Source organism: Anomaloglossus baeobatrachus, chromosome 4 (genome assembly GCF_048569485.1).
Source record: "Anomaloglossus baeobatrachus isolate aAnoBae1 chromosome 4, aAnoBae1.hap1, whole genome shotgun sequence".
Taxonomy (NCBI): domain Eukaryota; kingdom Metazoa; phylum Chordata; class Amphibia; order Anura; family Aromobatidae; genus Anomaloglossus; species Anomaloglossus baeobatrachus.
Genome location: NC_134356.1, coordinates 448,910,338 through 448,930,473, shown reverse-complemented (window position 1 = coordinate 448,930,473; position 20,136 = coordinate 448,910,338). Strand labels below are relative to the sequence as shown.

At 42.6% G+C, this 20,136-nt stretch overlaps 1 protein-coding gene across 1 annotated transcript in view; it reads right to left on the bottom strand.

The window, feature by feature from the left end:
* Positions 1 to 20,136, bottom strand: part of CSPG4 (chondroitin sulfate proteoglycan 4) — a 154,428-nt gene that overhangs the window by 66,024 nt on the left and 68,268 nt on the right. Inside the window, exon 2 of the mRNA XM_075345582.1 lies at positions 2,055 to 2,206. Within this exon, the coding sequence (XP_075201697.1) occupies positions 2,055 to 2,206 (152 nt within the window). The remainder of the gene's footprint in view (positions 1 to 2,054; positions 2,207 to 20,136) is intronic.

The window sequence follows — 20,136 nt, the reverse complement described above, 5'->3', positions numbered from 1 at the left end:
GGCTGTAGAGATTCCGATCATCTATCTACTTTCCTCCACTTAAAGAGGTGATACACTACTTATTTTTCTAAGCCATATCGATATGATGTTTAGAAAAAAAGCTTCTCTCAAATACCTTGCGTTGGCAATAGTGCCTGCAAGTGGTGCTATTGCGGTCTGCTCATCCTCTTTTCATGACACCCCCCCCCCCCCGGGCTCCGTGACCTCTGATGTCCAGTGATGTCAAGTCAACTTCCAGTTGACCTGACATCACCGCGGCCGGCCCCAGTCTTCCTGAGTGACTGGGCTGTGGGCGGTGTTTCACCGCTCGTCACATCCCAGCTCCACAGCCCAGTATCATCCTGCTCTCTCCTTCACTGCAGAGCGCTGCAAGCAGAAGTGATGCTGGGCTGTGATGAGCGGTGAAACGCCACACACAGCCCTGTCACTCACGATAGCCTGGGGCCCGCCATGGTGATGTCAGGTCAACTGGAAATTGACCTGACCTCACCGGACATCAGAGGTCACGGAGCCCAGGGGGTCACGAGAAGGGGATGAGCGGACTACAATAGCGACACTCACAGGCACTATTGCCAACACAAGGTATTTGAGAGAAGCCTTGTTTCTCAACGTTATATCGATGTCACTTGAAAAAATAAGTAGTGAACCACCTCTTTAACCTAGATAAATAATACAATTCAATTTACCTGCACTCTCCTCTACAGGGCAGCTCACTACATAGGAATTTGTACAACTTCCCTTTGCAGAATTTTATTATTTCCCTAATTTTTTTCCCACCTTAAAGAAGATGACTTCTTCATATCAAGGAACCCTGCTACAAAAAATTTTTAATTAGTGATCAGATATTATTCGTAAGAGGCCCGCTGTTGTGTTTAGCTTCAGTTGTAGGAAACCTAAGGGAAGTAACGTGTGTACACATGTATATGGACAGATGGGGGCAGCTGAGGACAATTTCTGGATCCCACATTTGGTCTTAATTAAGATTCTAGGAACAAACTGATTTATAGCGGAAGTTTGTGTTTGTGCATCTCAGTGAGCAGGCACATCTTCAGTAAAATGTGCTTAAGACTTTGTGAATGTGTGTATTTTCCTCATACGGTTCCCACAAGAAGCAGAGTGTTTTGTTAGGATTTTCCCTCTGGTCATATGCTTTTTTCTTGCCTTTGTTTTTGTTGCTTGTTCTTTTTTTGGATGTGATAACAGCAGCTTCATGATTCTATATACAGATGCTGCAGAGCTTTTTTATTACAGTAATATAGTAAGATGACCCATAAATATACGTAAAATGCACATATAAAGCATGATATTATGACTCATTAAGCTCTGCTACATCTGTACCTGTTAATATCACAGAACTCATTTACCATCTGTGGTTTTGTTTGTTTTCAATAGTTCTTAAAGTTGTATTTAGTGAGTTCAGTGTTCACCGTCACAATAAAGCTAGCAGATGTTGGGTAACAGAAGGATGGGGCATGTTGGAGATGACATGCACAATCCTTTACTTCCAAGGGAAATCACGTTATTCCCAGAGGCATTAAAATGCAGTAATTCTTAACTTTTATTTCTATATTTCATGTGTTGTCTAAGTAGCTGTTTTAGCAGGATAATGATATTACATTTGTGTCGTGAATGCATGGCGCAGGTTTACTGCCTTTCCTTCTGCAATCTAGACAGGTTCAGGGGAAAACTGTATTATAACAAGAATATATGTAATGTGTAAATGACCTCAAGAGTCTTTGATGACCTAAGGAAACGTACATATGTAATTTGTAAAACAAAATATAAAAAATAGTTAATTTAAAATAAAATACAAAAAAGTAAATGTTGGCAACTGTAGGATGTGTAGTGACAGATCCTAAATAGAATGGGAATGGCATTCTGCGGGTATCAATTTACTCACACGTTCCAGGAAGGATAGCCGTACACAAGTATTTACTACAACAGTTCATCTTTAAAAAGGCTCTAGTATAAAACACAATTCCCTACTGAATTAACTGAACAGAAGCGTTTGGTGAATGACGCTGAACAGGTCTCCACACAGTATATACACTCACCCTGATTGTCCCATTGACCAGCTCTACGAGTAGGTATTGGGATTCTCCAGATGCCAGGAATAGGAGACCCGAATTCTCATAAGGCACAAATGTCATATGCAGGCTAATGTCTGGAATTCTCTGGGGGTCAGATTCTTCTGTATTTTCCTGTCCTGTAAGAGTAGCGGATAAATATGTTTAGTGATCATTGATTTAAAAGTCAGGTCATGGTCCTAATACACCGAAAATTAATAAAAGTAAAATGTTAATATCCAGGGAAGAGTACAACAGAGTCTAAAAAAGGAAAAATGTAAATCTGGTAATTTACCTACCTACTTGTCACACAGCGTTAAGCTCTAAACGCATCACGTGTCATGACGCCTTCTGACCCTGTTCACACTGCAGAGTCTGACACGCTACCTGGTGCTCACCTAGAGTCGGGCTTCCACCTGTTGTATGCTTATTGGCTATCAGTCTAGCAGGAGTTATTTTCTGCTGGCCTGTGAATTGCTGTTAGGGTCACTAGTTTTTGCAGACCTATCATGGCTGCCTCTGCTCTTTAAAAGATGGTGGAATCTGTTCTTCCATGCCAATTATAACTTTAACTACAGATCCTTATGCTGTAGTGATCCAGTTGCTGGTGAGCTGCTGTATGCTACTCTGGTGTGTTGTGGAAACATTCTTAATGCTTGATTGTTTCCTTCCTTTTCTTTATTTCCTCCTGAGCACCTTTGTCTTTACCTCTGTGAGTGATTGCTGAGAGTTTGAGTTTTGTTTCCCCCGTGTGTCTTCTTGTGTGGGATTTACCACTTCAGTCCCGGTCCTCTACTGTGTTGAGGGTGAGGGGGTACTAGACCAAGCGCTAATCAGGAGTCAGGGCTAGGCTGATGGTCCAAACCTCTTCACCTTCAGAAGTACCTCTGGGATAAAGGACAGATAGGGCCCCTAGCCTGAGGGCCAGTTTAGGTGCTCCATTCCCAGTTTCTACATTACCCTCATGACACTACCTCTGCAGTTATAGCATACAGCCAGTATCGTAAAATAGACATGTAAATGTTTAAAGAGTTTGTCCACTACTTTTACATTGATGGTCTATCCTTAGGATCCTTCACCCGGCACCCCTGCTGAGCAGCCGCTCACAGTGCTGGCGGCAGCAGCAGGCAGCCGGAAATACTCAGTTCTGAAGCTGCCTCATCAACAGCAGGGTACTGCACATTTGCCTCCCATTTAAATTAACAGGAAGCTGATACGCAGTACCCAGCCACGGTTGCCATCAGAAGACGGGGCAGCTCTGGAACTGAGCATTTCCAAATCCTATTGATTAAAATCAACTGTATTTGTGGGAAAACACCTTTAAGTGACTGGTTCTCTTTATTCAGCCCTGCTTTCCTGCTGATCAGATGAACATAGGCAGATTTTTAACCACTGAATTTAAGCAATGAGTTGCATTGGATCAGTGGTTAGCACTGCAGTCTTGCAGCGCTGGGGTCCTGGGTTCAAATGTTCTCTGTGTTTGCGTGGGTTTCCTCTCCCACACTCCAAAGACATACCGATAGGGGATTTATATTGTGTGCCCCAATGGGGACAGTGATGATATTGTCTGTAAAGCGCTGTGTAATTAATGGCGCTTTATAAGTGAGTAAATTATTATTATTATTGAACGACTGCGATCAAGCATCTTTAAAACTATAAGAAGTTAAAAATTGTCTATTGAATGCTTACTATACACTTACAATAACTTTATAAGTCCAAAGCTAAATAAATTCAGTGTATCTGCCTAAGTATGTTTGTGCTAGGCTTATGGAGAACTAGTGTATAAACTGTACTCACTATCAATAACAAGCATCTTATATCTATTGAAAGCCTGACTTATCGTTCCATGTAATTATTATAGTATGAATTTATAAGTAATCTTCATATTGGCATAAGGAATATAAATGTGCTCTACACAAGAGTTGTCTTGATTTGTAGAGTAACTTGGTGTTCTGCAGATGCTGTTCTCCAGTATCCTGTACTTTCACTGTGCATTCATCCAGTATGTGTAATATAATAAGAAGACACTGAGTGATTTGAGACTGTCCTTTAAGACAAGACAGATGTTCTGACAAAGATTTTACCATATACATGCACATTTCGTAGTGTGCCACTGTTCTGCCATCGTTCATACCGAAAAGTATGGTTTGCAATAATCCAGCACTGTGTCTAACAGTGTTACATACATTAACAATTAAAGGCATATTCTATATTTTATCAAAAGTATAGTCTATATTATAGCCTATATACGTCTGCTGTTGGAATTCCCTGATAATGAATAGCTTTCGTGGTATATTCATATTATTTTTTTAAATCCGCCATACTGTTGCAGAGATATAGGCCTTTATTTAGTGTTGTTTTTATAGTCTTTAACAAGAGGACTGTGCTTACAGGATTCTCTGGGGATTTGCTTCTAGCCTGTGAGGCCTATTTCACACATCAGTCACAATCTGTCGAAATGTGAAAAAAAAACGGATCCAGTGCTGGATCCGTTTTCTTTCTCATTGACTTGTATTAGTGACGGATTGTGAATGATGGCCACACATTTCATACTTCGTCCGATGGATCCGTCGAAAAGCATGACGGAGACAATGTCCATAGTAAAGTTTTTTGTGTGCGTCGAAAAAACGGACAGTGACTGATCCGTCATTGTCTGTCGTTTGTTAGAATGGAAGCCTATGGGCGCCTATGGGATCTGTCACATCAGTTTTTACACAATCTGCAACGGATCCGTTGCATTCGTCACAAAACGGATTATGACTGATGGCAAAAAACTGATGTGTGAAAGAGGCCTGAACAATGCCCCCTTGATAAAAACCATACAAATTAGCACCAAATAAAAAGACCAATATCTTTCGAACTTACGGCGGATTTTTAAATACAAAAAATAATTACTCAGGTGTAACATCAATAATATAAGAACTAAAACTGATAATTTTTGACCTGGTGATAGTTCCTCTCTAAAGTTGTCAATACACAAGTAAATACTGTCAATTTATTCAGCCAACAGCTATTTCTCCCAACTTCCCCATGAACATACATGTTTAGATCTGGGCCACTGAAAAGGCCTCCTAACAACGAAGAACATTGTCCAATCCTGCCAGCTTTGATGTGACTAGGTATGGTCAACTTTACTACAAGAATGGGAGGTAAGCGAGTCTATTCTAGATTTTTTCAAAGAATAAATAAAGAATTTGGCATGGTAAGTCCAAAATGCCTGATCATTGTAGAATTTGGCACGGTAAATCCAAAATGTCTGATCTTTGTAGAATTAGGCATGGTAAATCCAAAATGTCTGATCATTGTAGAATTGGGCAGGGTAAATCCAAAATGTCTGATCTTTGTAGAATTAGGCATGGTAAGTCCAAAATGTCTGATCTTTGTTGCACTGACAGTAGATATAAATGGACAGTCAGTCTTCCTCAATACAAAATAGTATTTTTATCAGACACCATTGAGGTTGGTATAACTATACTGTAAGGGATATGACAGCTGTAGGCCTTTGCCCTTAGTGAGGGCCTACAGTCGTATGAAAAAGTTTGGGCACCCCTATTAATGTTAACCTTTTTTCTTCATAACAATTTGGGTTTTTGCAACAGCTATTTCAGTTTCATATATCTAATAACTGATGGACTGAGTAATATTTCTGGATTGAAATGAGGTTTATTGTACTAACAGAAAATGTGCAATCCGCATTTAAACACAATTTGACTGGTGCAAAAGTATGGGCACCTCAACATAAAAGTGACATTAATATTTTGTAGATCCTCCTTTTGCCAAAATAACAGCCTCTAGTCGCTTCCTGTAGCTTTTAATGAGTTCCTTGATCCTGGATGAAGGTATATTTGACCATTCCTGTTTACAAAACAATTCCAGTTCAGTTAAGTTTGATGGTTGCCGAGCATGGACAGCACGCTTCAAATCATCCCACAGATGTTCAATGATATTCAGTTCTGGGGACCGGGATGGCCATTCCAGAACATTGTAATTGTTCCTCTGCATGAATGCCTGAGTAGATTTGGAGCGGTGTTTTGGATCATTGTCTTGCTGAAATATCCATCCCCTGCGTAACTTCAACTTCGTCACTGATTCTTGCACATTATTCTCAAGAATGTGCTGATACTGAGTTGAATCTATGCGGCCCTCAACTTTAACAAGATTCCCGGTACTGGCATTGGCCACACAGCCCCAAAGCATGATGGAACCTCCACCAAATTTTACTGTGGGTAGCAAGTGCTTTTCTTGGAATGCCGTGTTTTTTTGCCTCCATGTCCAAATGTGCTTGTGGCGTGCTTGCAGAAATGGCTTCTTTCGCATCACTCTCCCATACAGCTTCTTCTTGTGCAAAGTGCGCTGTATTGTTGACCGATGCACATTGACACCATCTGCAGCAAGATGATGCTGCAGGTCTTTGGAGGTGGTCTGTGGATTGTAATTGACTGTTCTCATCATTCTTCTTCTCTGCTTTTCTGATATTTTTCTTGGCCTGCAACTTCTGGGCGTAACAAGAACTGTACCTGTGTTCTTCCATTTCCTTACTATGTTCCTCACAGTGGAAACTGATAGTTTAAATCTCTGAGACAACTTTTTGTATCCTTCCCCTGAACAACTATGTTGAATAATTTTTGTTTTCAGATCATTTGAGAGTTGTTTTGAGGAGTCCATGATGCCACACTTCATAGGAGATTCAAATAGGAGAACAACTTGCAAGTGGCCACCTTAAATACCTTTTCTCATGATTGGATACACCTGCCTATGAAGTTCAAAGCTCAATGGGGTTACAAAACCAATTTAGTGCTTTAGTAAGTCAGTAAATAGTTAGGAGTGTTCAAATCAAGAAATTGATAAGGGTGCCCATACTTTTGCACCAGTCAAATTTTGTTTAAATGCGGATTGCACATTTTCTGTTAGTACAATAAACCTCATTTCAATCCAGAAATATTACTCAGTCCATCAGTTATTAGATATATGAAACTGAAATAGCTGTTGCAAAAACCCAAATTGTTATAAAGAAAAAAGGTTAACATTAATAGGGGTGCCCAAACTTTTTCATATGACTGTATCTTCAAATTACAAAGCAGCTCCTGAAACCATTTTAGGTTTACCTCCGTTTCCGTCAACATCACTGTCACTAAAATAACCACATATAATTACAGCTGCACAAAAGAACCAATACAAGCCAAGTCATCCGGTGTCATGGGAAATATTCCACTGGTTTGGTTGGCAATAGGTTGTTCTACCCAAACACAACTGAAAATGGAAACGTAAGTATAGCATAGGAGGAATAATGACCCATTGTGCGCAGACTGTAGATTTTTTTTCACATTTTGAGAAGGGCATAAAATCAAAACTCTAATTCTATTAATTCAAGTGTGTATTAAAATTCAACTATTAGTCAACCACTATGGCACCCTTACATTATTCTATGAGTGGACAGTAAAGCCTCGCCTTAATTTAGAGTAGGGTATTATATGCTCAGAAGTGTTCACTTGGTCATAGAATATAGCAAATTGATTGATCAATATGTACCACAATATTTAAGACTGTAATACAATATCTAAGATATCTGCTGAAAATTAGTCCCTTAAGGTATCAAACCAGGATGAGGCAGAGGTAGAATAAATGTGCTTTACACAAATCGGTCCCCAAATATGTTTCTTCCCACTAGGGTACCCATAAGTGCACCACTAGGCCAACACATGTTGTAGGGGTTTGTTGTTGTCGGAAGGTGTTTTAATCCATGAGTCACAGTCAATTACTTCAATATTAATCACACTCCTCAACTAAAAATCTATAACACATTTTGATTTATTCAGTATTGAGAACGAGAGCCTCGCACAGAATTACACACCCACTCCTTAGGTCATCAGTTATGTTATTAATAGTTTTCTGCCACACTAAATGTTCTTGGCCACTGAAATCCTCAAGATCTGCTGCTGGCATCTCTCTTTGCAACTTCCAACTAATGATGTGACAGATGTTCTCGATGGCAGACAAGTCCGAGGATGCTGCAGTCCATGGTTGGACGTTTAAGCAACGTAGGCTGCTCATAGTAGCACAAGTGTGGCGCCCTGGACAAGCCAGGGGCCACAGAGAACAACACCAACACACCCCACACTCCCGGTCAGGCACACCGAAGTCAGACAAAGCCCTTGTTGCCTTCCTCCAGGGGCTGATGTTCACACCAGGGGGGTGGGCCAGGCGGTTGGTCCCGCCCACCGAGGAGTTCACAGTCCTGGAGGCGGGAAAGACAGATCAGATCAGTTTGTGAGTGAAAGTGGAAGGAAGGAAAGTGGCAAGTGAGCAGACTGAAGTTGGTCCGGGTGTGTGGCCCGGACGGATCAGCAAGGTTGGCAGACGGTGGTGACCGTCTGCAGGAGTGGCCTATCTGAGTCTACCGTAAGGACCATGGACGGGCGGTGGCCCGGCGGTACCGGACCAGTACACAAAGAGAAGTTAGCACCATCTGGCAGTGGCTTGTGGACCCCAGCAAGGCTAGGAGTCGCCGTGAATTTGCCAAATCCGTTACCGAAGGGAACCTCCTGGGTTTCCCAGCAGCCAAGTCCCGACATAAGGCAACAGTCCAACCGAGAGAGGGAAACACAGTCACCGCCAAGGCTAAAGTTCCCAGGGCCAGAGCCTGCGGGCAAAAGGGGCTCCTCCAGCCCATATCCAAGCTGGGGAGCGGGTTACCGGTGGGAACCCATTGGAACCGTTTACAGTGCACAGGTGCAGGGAAAGGCAGTCACCATCAACCTGCCGGGAGAAACAACGCCGCAGCCGTCTGTGGGACCCGTCCATCCAGCCGTGTGTTTTACCGAGAACTGTGTCCTCATCATTGGCTGAGTGAGTACCACCGTGCCGTGCGGCACAGCGCTGCCCCCGCGACCCTGCACCTCGCCAGGCCCCGTAACCCGCCTGCCATGCATCCCTGCCCCATCACCGGGCCCCGGGACAACCAACCCCCTACCCACGGAGGGGAGAACTAACATCAAAGCTGCTCCCTGTCATCGCTCCCGGGATCCCCGTCCAGAGCAGCGGTGGTGTCACAATCTCACCACAGCCGTGGGTGGCGTTACGGACAATAGCCAAATCCCCACAATCAAATCCCCACCCTTTTCACTCACGGGCGAGGAGCGCCGCTCGAGTCCCCGGGATCCGGCCTACCGCTCAAGCCACCACCGAGCAGCCGCAGCAGCAGCAGCCGGACCCGAGCAGTGGGAGAGCGCAGCGTCCCCTCCTCCGCCCGCGACACAAGCAATATGCGACCCTGATGTTGCTGTGTTTAAAAACATCTTCAGGGACACCTTGTAAAAATGACCTTACCATTGGTTCCACCACCAAATCAATATAATACTGAGTTGTTTGTGTACCTGGAATAAAGGTTAGAGGGGTCTGGCTATTATACATTATGCCACCCTACACCATAATCCAAAGCATGGAACTGGTTTGATGTTCTCTTGTCAAAACCTCTCTATGGCATTGCCCACATGGTTTCCAGATGGCGACCAGATACTGGAATGAAGGAATGGCGCCTTCATCGATTAGTACGGCTTTTGTTTTTGAAGCAATGATATCTGGAGATTGGTCTGGAAGTCACAAGGGAAATGTCACGAAGAGTCCTTCACGTGGGAACATCACACCGGTGCTACTCCCGAGATTACGGTGTGGGGTGACATAATGTACGATGTAGAATTCCACTACTTTTTATTCCAGGTACACTAACACCTTGTCCTTACATTGATTCGGTTTTGGAACCAATGGGACGGCCATTTCTTCAAAGCATGCCAGGAGACATTTTTCAACACGATAACACCAGGTCGCATGTTGTTCGTGCTACTGTAAGCAGCCTGCATGGCCAAAACCAGCTACCTTGGTCTGCAGTGTCTCCGGACGTTTGTACAATCAAGCACATCTATGACCTAATTGGTCAGCAGTTGCGAAAGGAGCTGCCAGCTGTGAATCTTGATGAGTTGCATGTTCAAGTTCATTGAGCGTGGCAGGAAATTCCTCAGACAACCATTAATAACCTCACTGATAGCATAGCAAGGTGTGTAAGTGTTTGGATATTTGTAGTTCTCACCCTTACAAGATATTTTGAGCATTTTGTTTCCATCTTTTCAATATCTGCATATCATTAACACGTCTATCCATCCTGTGATTTCCATAACTTCACTTTTCCTTCTTGATGTTGCAATTATAGTGTAAAAGAGTGTATTTAAATATGTTACATTTTACTGATCTGTACATTACAGCTTGGTTCTTAATTTAACAAAAAACTAAATATACTAAATAGGACTGTCTGTGATTCATTCATAACTTTTTTCATGTAATTTTTTTTTATACATTTCATTTTAATTTAGAAAATGTAACTGCTTAAAAAAATACTTGTAAAAGCTGTATATTAGTATTCTATCCCTATTTCCAGTACAGCGATTACACCCATCAATTTCTACAATGCTATTCTGTGTTTTCATACACAATGAACTATTATTTATACATATATCATCATTTAGAATCGGAAGAAGATTAGATCCTGGTATTTATTGAAGGGGGCGTTATGTACAATTGTAAATGAGCGTACGCCGTTCTGCTTATTGAAAGCTGTTAATATGCATGTGCTATTCAGAGAGTGTTTGTGACTCATTTGCTGCAAAACAGAAGGCCTTTCAGTTCTGTAGGAAAATATTATTTCAGCTTTTCCCGCTTTTATGCTGTGGGATCACACACCAACTGAAAAATGCATGATACAAACAAGAAAAAGTGAAGAAAACAGACTTTGTTGCGCACATAGAAATCCAATAACGTATAAGGCATAGGCATAAGCACAGAGTATGGTCCTGTGATTAGTGAATAGGTGGTGTGTACTGATCCCTTGTGATTCGCTGAAGATGCTGTACAATGAGGCAGTGTGACGGACCAGTAAAGGGGCTTGGTTCATGGAGCAGAGCGAGTTCTATACGGCATGAGTATAACGGCTGCTTTGCAGGGCTGGGCTGCTCACTGTTACTATATTTGGAGCTATAATAGCCAGTGTGTTGATGCCAATGTGGATGATTCAGTGTTCGGGAGACTCACAGACAGCAGGAAAACCACATCAAAATGATGGACCTGCAGAGTTATATGCAGTTACAAAGTCTCCACTTGGGACCTGCAGTGTGTGGCGTCATTAACACATTCAGTACTTCACTAAAAACACAGCCGATACAGATGATGTTAGATTCCTCTAACCAGAGATCTAGAATTTTTCTCCAAGTCAAAATTCTGCCATACAAGAATGGAGACCACATCTTACACTGGTCATGAGGGCTCGAAAGAGTGACTTGGAGGTGCTGAAAAGGTCTGAATAAGGTTGTTTCAACATCATGAATTTTTACAGCCCTATTCAGAGAAATGGGACTATCACAGAAATTTCTGCAACATATCTGCCGTGTGAATATACATTTTGTCTTGATACCTGGTTGAAGAATCATCAATTAAGATACTAAAGGAAAGACAATCGCAATAGGGTTTTTTTCTGCGAGAATCAGTAATAGTGCATTCTCTGAGTGCTCACCTGGTGGAGGTTGTGTACGCACGACCCAGAGATACGCTCAAAGATGTGGCTGCTTTGATCCCTCGGATTGCAGAAATGATAACAGGAGATGAAGGGTTAAAAACCATGGACAAGATGCACAGGATGTGAAAAGGATAAGCCAGGTATGTATAATCCATGTAGTTTATTAGGTCAACGCGTTTCAAAGTATCATAGAATAGTAGAGTTGGAGGGACCTGAAGGGCCATCGGGTCCAACCCCCTGCAAGTGCACAAACTACTATAACCTTATAGTTTTTTTGTTATAGTAGTTTCTGTCCTGAAGAAGTTTATACTTCAAAATGCATTGACCTAATAAACTACTTGGAATATACTTACCTGGCTTGTCCTCTTTACATCCTGTACACCTTGCCAATTGGCAAAGCAGATTTTAACCCTTCTTCTCTTATCGAAAAATCATCAATGACAGTCCACACAATGCCCCTATTTGACTTTGGTGGTGTTGCTACTTGAAATATATCAAGCTGACAGTGGATTGTAATTATACTAAGTAAATAAAGCATGCATTTTAATTGAATTATTTTCTTCAAATCCTTAAAGGGAATCGATCAGCAGGTTTTTCTGTGAAAGCTGAGCGGAGCATGCTCTAAGGGTTAAGAAACAAAAAGCAACTGTGCTCTCTTATCAGTGTGTGTGTGAGTTATGCGGGTGTCACACGAGATGAGCTATCGCGCGATGCATCGTCGGGGTCACGGTTTTCGTGCCGCACATCCAGCATCGCTTGCGACGTCGTTTCGTGTGACACCTCCGAGCGACGCAGAATCTCTCACAAATTGTGAGTCGTGTACTCGTCGCTTATTTTTAAAAAATTGTTTATTTTTCATGGCGCCGGTTGTTCATTGAACCCGGAGCTGCACACATCGCTCCGTGTAACACCCCGGGAACGATGAACACAGCTTACCTGCGTCCCGCGGCTCCCACCGGCAATGCTGAAGGAAGGAGGTGGGCGAGATATTTACGTCCCACACATCTCCGCCCCTCCGCTTCTATTGGCCGCCCGCTGTGTGACGTCGCTGTGACGCCGAACTTCCCTCCCCCTTCAGGAAGTGGATGTTCGCCATCCACAGTGAGGTCGCACAGCAGGTAAGTATGTGTGACGGGGGTTTAACGACTTTGTGTGCCACGGGCAACTAATTGCCCGTGACGCACAAACGACGGGGGCGGGTACGATCGCTTGTGCAATCGCACGATCGATCGTACCGTGTGAAGCCCGCATTATTGTTTACATAAACTAAAGGGTTTATTTCCCTGCCATTAACATTAAAGGGCAAGAATCTAATATGCATGCTAGTCAGACATGCCCTTTGCGGTGTTTGACACCTCCCAGTCAATGCACAATCTCTATTGAGAGCCTGATGTGGGTGGGACAACTCAATCAGCTCTGGTGTTTTCCTGAATCTAAATTCTTTGATTGTTTCAGAAAGACTGTACCAAGTAATCTAAGTGATACACCGCTGGATTCAGAATCTCCTTGCCTACATTTTGTTGCTGTCATTTGTTGCAGCAAAAACCTGCTGACATATTCCCTTTAAGGCCAGGAATCTTATATTCATCAATATTCTTCTTTTCCATCCCCTCATATTCTGTGCTAAGAACCTTAAAGCTGCTTTGCAAATATGACTTTAGTTTTTCTATGCCAAAAAACTGACGCCATACTTGAATTAAATCCTATTAGAATTAGCTCAGTAACCCAGTAGTTGCTGGCTCACATTAAATATTTTTTCGGAAACCTTCCCTTCTCTAATCATAGCTCAGTGATGCACGTCCATAACGTTGATGCTCTGCAGGTCTCCATAAGGAATGAAAAGATGGAAAATAGTCCTTCATATAAATAGTGAAGCTGTGAGATCACCATTAATGTCTAACATGAGGAAGCATTCATACAGAGCACGGCGTGTGCAAGTGTAAGTACAAAAAAGTGTGTAAAAGTCTAGACTGAAAAATTTAATTTCTAGTGAACGTATGTATCGAAACAATATGCTAAATAACTCATGGTAATGTGTCCCTCCTGTTAGGAGAAATGTATGTTGCACTGCCACTGGCTGTGGTCAAATTTTAGTTATATAACTTTTTTCTTGTGTGATATTTGCAAAAACTGCTGTAATTTCATTAAATCTCCTGTTTTGCAGTGAGTTAGCAGAAATGTCATGAAATAAAAAATGATACAAGAACTGCAATGTATGAATACAGCCTTATGTAATAGGAGATGCATTGTAGCTAAACTATTTGGAGGTAAAATGTGTATAAAATCTCAACTAAATTTAAGAATCTAAAAGGAAAACTGAAAAAAAGGGATTTTGGGATTTATGGAGGTCTGCTTGCCCACAAAAATTTAATTTATCTAAACAGGTTGAAGGCTATGCTGGCCGTGACCAGGAGCAGAGCTGCCATGAATACATTTACAGTACGCATAGGAAAAAGAAGGCTTGGAATGATAACATAATACACATAATACATAAAAGTCACTGACATCAGCCACCCAGAAGCTTGTGTAGAATATACTTCAGCTGTATAGTGGGGCAGCTTTATCAAAGTACCCTATGTGACTCTAGTCATTTGTCAATATTTTTACATGACTTTTCCATGACACATTCTAAAACGTAGTAACAAAAAAGGAACAGTTGCACTGCAGTGCTAAGATATGTGTAACAATGAATATAGGTATATAGACATGCATTACTGCTATAAAAACCATAAAAATTTAGATGCTTAGCGCACAAAAAAGGTCAGGTTTATGTGAGCCCAACAGCGAACGCCAAGGCAACCTCTTTTGTTGGGTCACTGCCTACTCTAATGCCTCTCTCTGGGTGTACAGGAACCTGCAAATGAAGAATTAAAATCGCCTAAGGCTGAGAAGCAGGAGTACTCAATTAGAAGCAGTGCATATAAGTCTGATGGCAGCGGTGGGATTTGAACCCAAAAAAGCAGTGCATATAAGTCTGATGGCAGCGGTGGGATCCCACCACTGCCATCAGACTTATATGTACTCAATTAGAAGGCATGACCCTGTAATCTAAGAAAAAGACTGATGGCACTTCCTAACATTCTTATGCTCAGTATGCACCTGTTCTCATTAGAAAGTTAGGAAGTGCCATTAGTCTTTTTCTTACCTTCTAAAACCTGTTGGAAAGTAATGCCAGGTCCGATCTGGAATAGTTTTTTTTCTTTCTCCAAATTGATCAATATTCCTCCCTTTCAGAGATGTCAATTAGAGATGAGCGGTGTTCGAATCGAACTGTTCGCCAATCTCAAGTTCGACTTGTTTTTGGCGATGTTCGAGTCATTCGACGAACGCGAACAATTAGCTTCAAGTTCGACAGTTCGAGGTTATGTTCAATAACGGTTCGTTCACCAAAAGCGTAACTGGATTTTCACAGTAATACTGTCATTCAATGTTAATACAGTGGAACCTTGGTTAACGAGAACAATCCGTTCTGGGAGTGTGCTTGTAAACCAAGTTACTCGTTTAGCAAAGCAAGATTTCCTATAGGAAATCATTGCAATGCAGACAATTCGTTCCACAATTTGTTAAATGTCCCATCCTGGTCCCCTATTGTGCCATTCCACACATGCACAAACACACACAAACACACACAAACATACACAAACATTCCTCCCTCTGTCAGACACTATTCAAAGGCAGCGCGCTGGCCAATCAGAGGCAAGCGGCACCTGCCTTTGACGTCAGCACTCTGTCAGCAGAAGTTCCGGCATCGGTCGCTATGGTTACCTGATACACATCCTGTAGCGGTGAACTACGTGTATTGGGTAACCAAAGCGACGAGGGAGGAACTTCCTTCCTCTGTCAGACGCTACTCAAAGGCAGCGCGCTGGTCAATCAGAGGCAAGCGGCACCTGCCTTTGACGTCAGCGCTCTGTCAGCGGACGTTCCGGCATCGGTCGCGATGTTTACCCGATACACATCTTGTACCGGCTAACTGCAAGTCCCAGGAGGCCGGCGATGGAACAGAAGGTAAGGTGAGCATAATATGTGAGTGTGCGTACGTGTTTGTGCATGTTTGTATGTGTTTGTGTTTGCCTGCGATTGTTTTGAATGTAGTTCGAAAGTGTTTGACGAACGTTCGACGAACACACCCGCCGTTCGACGAACCGAACTCGAACAATAGGGTGGTGGCTCATCTCTAATGTCAATCTGAGAGCTCTTCACAGAGTGATACTCAAGAAAAGAGTTGTAACAAATTTGGAGTGGCTTTTTTGTAGGGGTGTGGATTATATACAAGGGCAAGGCTAACCAACAGAAAAAGTACTGTAACAATCAACAACATGTGGCATATCATTTCTGCCTGCCCAACACACACGGAGTACCCTAAAAATCAGGTGAACGTATGAGAGCCTAAAGGCCCCGTTACACGCAGCGACATCGCTAACTGCTCGGGTCACAGAATTCGTGACGCACATCCGGCCTCGTTAGTGACGTCGTCGCGTGTGACACCTCCGAGCGACCGCTAACGATCAGAAATGCTCACCAAATCATTGATTGTTGACACGTTCTTCAATTTCAAAATATCGTTGCTCGTTCAGGATGCAGGTTGTTCGTCGTTTCTGAGGCAGCACACATCGCTACATTAGTATACAAGATGACCATATTGTGAAAAAAACACAGGAAAACCAAAACATGGCACCTGTGAAAGCACACTCAAAGCATAGAGTAAGAACTGGAGGACAAGGAGTACAGTGCAAGGATATTTTATTGTGGAGCAACTGGCACATAAGAATCAGCGGCAAATCAGGCCGGTATTGTATAAAAAATACAAATACACATATAAAAGTAGTATAAAGCACAAATAAAGAAACTGACAGGCTGGGTCAGGTATCACAGCATAAGCATAGGCACGGGCACCCTATATAAATATAGCATGATAGGATTTGGACAATTGTTACACATGGATGAGTCATAAAAAACCAGCACTAATTGTTACACATGGATAAATCACTACGTAAAGTGAAAAAAATTGTGTATACTCTGAAGTAGCAGAGAGTCTGGCAAACATTACTTATACAGAAGTGCTGGTAAAATAGACTTTACAATAGCAGATACACATGAAACAAGCAGGATCAATGCTACATAAAAATGATTTAACCCAAATAATAATGGGTGGATGCCAGTGAGCAGTTAAAGTGAATAAAAGGACACCAGTAAAGGGCAAAAACCCAGCCAGTTAGGTAAACATACCCATAAAGTGCAAATACAAGCCTGAAAGAGCAGCAGAGAGGACCCCCTGGAGAGAGAGCCCCAACGTATACGTTTCACGATCGTTAATGTAGGATCATTTCATCAGGGGGAGGTGGAACGCTATGAAGCAGCCATGTGTATTTATACATGGCGCTCGCACGCTCCAGTCACTCCACCCCCACTGTGTCAGCGCGACAGGACCAATCGCGGCTGAGACCCAGCGCTGTCAGACGTCAACGCCCCTGAAAGGTAGCGCGCATACGCGGGAAACGGGGACGCGTCACCCAGAAACCGCGCATGCGCGCAGACGATAGAGACGCTGACAGAGCCGGGCCAGCAAGCCGCTGATTCTTATGTGCCAGTTGCTCCACAATAAAATATCCTTGCACTGTACTCCTTGTCCTCCAGTTCTTACACATCGCTACATGTGACACCCCGGGAACGACGAACAACAGCGTTCCTGCGTCCTCCGGCAACGAGGTGGGAGTGACGTTAATGTGGCTGCTCTCTGCCCCTCCGCTTCTATTGGTGGCCTGCTGAGTGACGTCGCTGTGACGCCGAACGAACCGCCCCCCTTAAAAAAGAGGTTGTTCAGCAGCCACAGCGACGTTGTTAGGAAGGTAAGTATGTGTGACGCATACCGGCGATATTGTTCGCCACGGGCAGCGATTTGCCCGTGACGCACAAACGACAGGGACGGGTGCTATCGCGAGCGACATCGCTAGCGATGTCGCTGCATGTAAAGCAGCCTTTAGTTCAGGGGCGACCATACCATTGGTGCGACCTGTGCTGCCGCACAGGGGCCCAAGGGGTAAGGAGGCTCATTTCTACTTCCAAAGCAGGTGAAATATTGCATTTTTGTGAGCTCTTGGGCTGCGATGGGACCTTATATTCTTCTTGTACAGGGGCCTTTTTCTGTATGTGTCTGCAAGTTCCTTAGTTGATTAAGGCGAGTTTCAATGCATACTTGAGGCTAATCCCGTTCATAATGTGAGCAGTTGTACAATGCAAACATCAAATCAAAGCCCTATAAGGCCCCCTTTGCATGTTCGCATAAACAACGCATGTGTGAAATTTTCTATTTTGTCTACGCATGTGACCATCGGTACGTACATGTATGTCATCCATCTGTCATCCGTGTGTTATCTGTGTGTATGCGTGTACTGTTGTGAGGACCACTGGATTACATCGGACCTGGGAACTTTGCTTCAAATAAATTGGTGAATGAGAGACAGTCTCTTGGTTTTTTTATTTTTATCTTTTTCTTTGTCTTTCAGGTTTCCATTTATCGACTACGTCGGAATACATGGACTACGTCGGACCAGCATGTTTTTGTAATAAATTGGTGAACCAGGGAAAGAGTCGTTTTTTTAAAATAAACTATTTAGTGTGTTTTTTTTCTTTTTACTTACTGGGTTAGTAATGGGTTGTCTGATATATATATACACGCCTCTCCATTACTAACACCGAAACTGACACTACACAGCAGACAATAACCCCAACTACGATTACCCCAATTGTCAACGCACCAGAGCAATGCAGAAGGGCAGAGGAGAATTGGTTCATCTACTGTGATTTGCCTCTTCTGGCATACTGCGGGCTGGTATTTTTAGGCTGGGAAGGACCCAATAACCATGGACCTTCCCAGCCTGATATTAGCTCACAGCTGTCTGCTTTACCCTTTTTTGGTTATAAAAAATGGAGAGAAGCCTTGTATTTTGTTTCTTTTAATTATTTATTTGATTAATAGCTGTAAAATCTATCATCTTTCTATATAAATCTATATATCTCTCTATATCATCTATGACCATCTTTACCACATAAAAAACATCAATTTCTTGAATGCATTCAATTCTGGTACGTGTCACACGGACAACACAAGGATGTCAAAAGGGATGTTATCCGTGTGCTGTACGTGTGACTTCTATTGGCCCTTTTCATTTGCGAAGACAGTAAAAAATGGACATTTCACAGTGTGGATCACATGGGCATGAGGTCTGTAAAAACATGGAGGTGTGAAAATCAACAGAGATTTTAATGAGTGTGTGTGTGGAAGTGACTCCAGTATGTGTGAAAATGAACACCACACATACTGGAAACACTGATGTGTGAAGGGGGCTTAAGAGCCAGCATCGGCTTTTCCTCCTCTCAGCATATGCCTGACCCTACTACTAGGAGAGGCAGTGACCGCTACAGCTAATCAGTGGCGGAAGGGGTGACCAATGTATCATTATCGCTACCAGTGATTGTCTGCAGTGGTTGCAGTGGTTGCATATTCATACGAATTAAACAACATGTACAGAATTAGCCTCTGTACACTCTGGTCCTATGGACATGTAACTGCTTCACCATTGTCACTAAAGGGGTCCCTTGACGGTCCCCACCAGAAGAGGAAGCAAGATGATAAGCGGGGGGTGTAAACAGTGCTACCAAGAAAAAGCAGCAATTGGTAGGTAAGATTTTTTTTTTCTAAACCACATAGTGCCTTGTTTTTTTTTTTTACAAAAAATAAAGATAATACAAACAATAAATTTACAAGCCATGTCTGTGCATCTGACCACATTTTCTAGCTGTAGTTAACAATTTACATACTTGGGGCCCCTTGAACAGTGAACAACCATTGATCAGCTGCTTGTTTGATGATTAGTAGTCATTTAGTGGCCTGTTTACACTGGGTAACCTGACTTCACATGCACACTAAATAATCTGTAATAGATTGTTCATTGCACATAGGCTGCCATTGTTCTTGGCAGCGCATGTTCTGTTTATAAAGGTCAATGTGCTGCCAAGAATGATGATCTTTTGTGTAGAACAAAAGATAATTTCACCTGATTAATGAGCATTTTGCCCTTTCATTGGGTGACTGTTCGCCTGTTTAGACTGCAAAATTATTGTGAAACGAGTATTCCTAGAAGTGCTTGTTCATAGTAATCTTACAGTGAAAAAGGACCCTGCTACAGCCCCTCCAAAGCACAAGGAGCAAAGATTTTCTGTATGTTGCTTGAAAGGCTCATGCAGAAGATCTGATGTCATGGGGGGCAAGGTCTGTGATCCTCAGCAAGTTTATAGTGACTATAGATGTGCACTAAAAAGGAGACTATGGAGAGGACACAGTCATAGCAGGCTCCACACAGAACAAGTAATCCTATCTACTTGTGGCTTTCATCAATGGTGATGGTGATGGGCATTTTTAGATTACATGATAATAAATTACTTTATTATATGGCTCATTGCTCCTACACTTCACTGATCCTGTGTGATGCCATTGTCAGCACCTGTAAC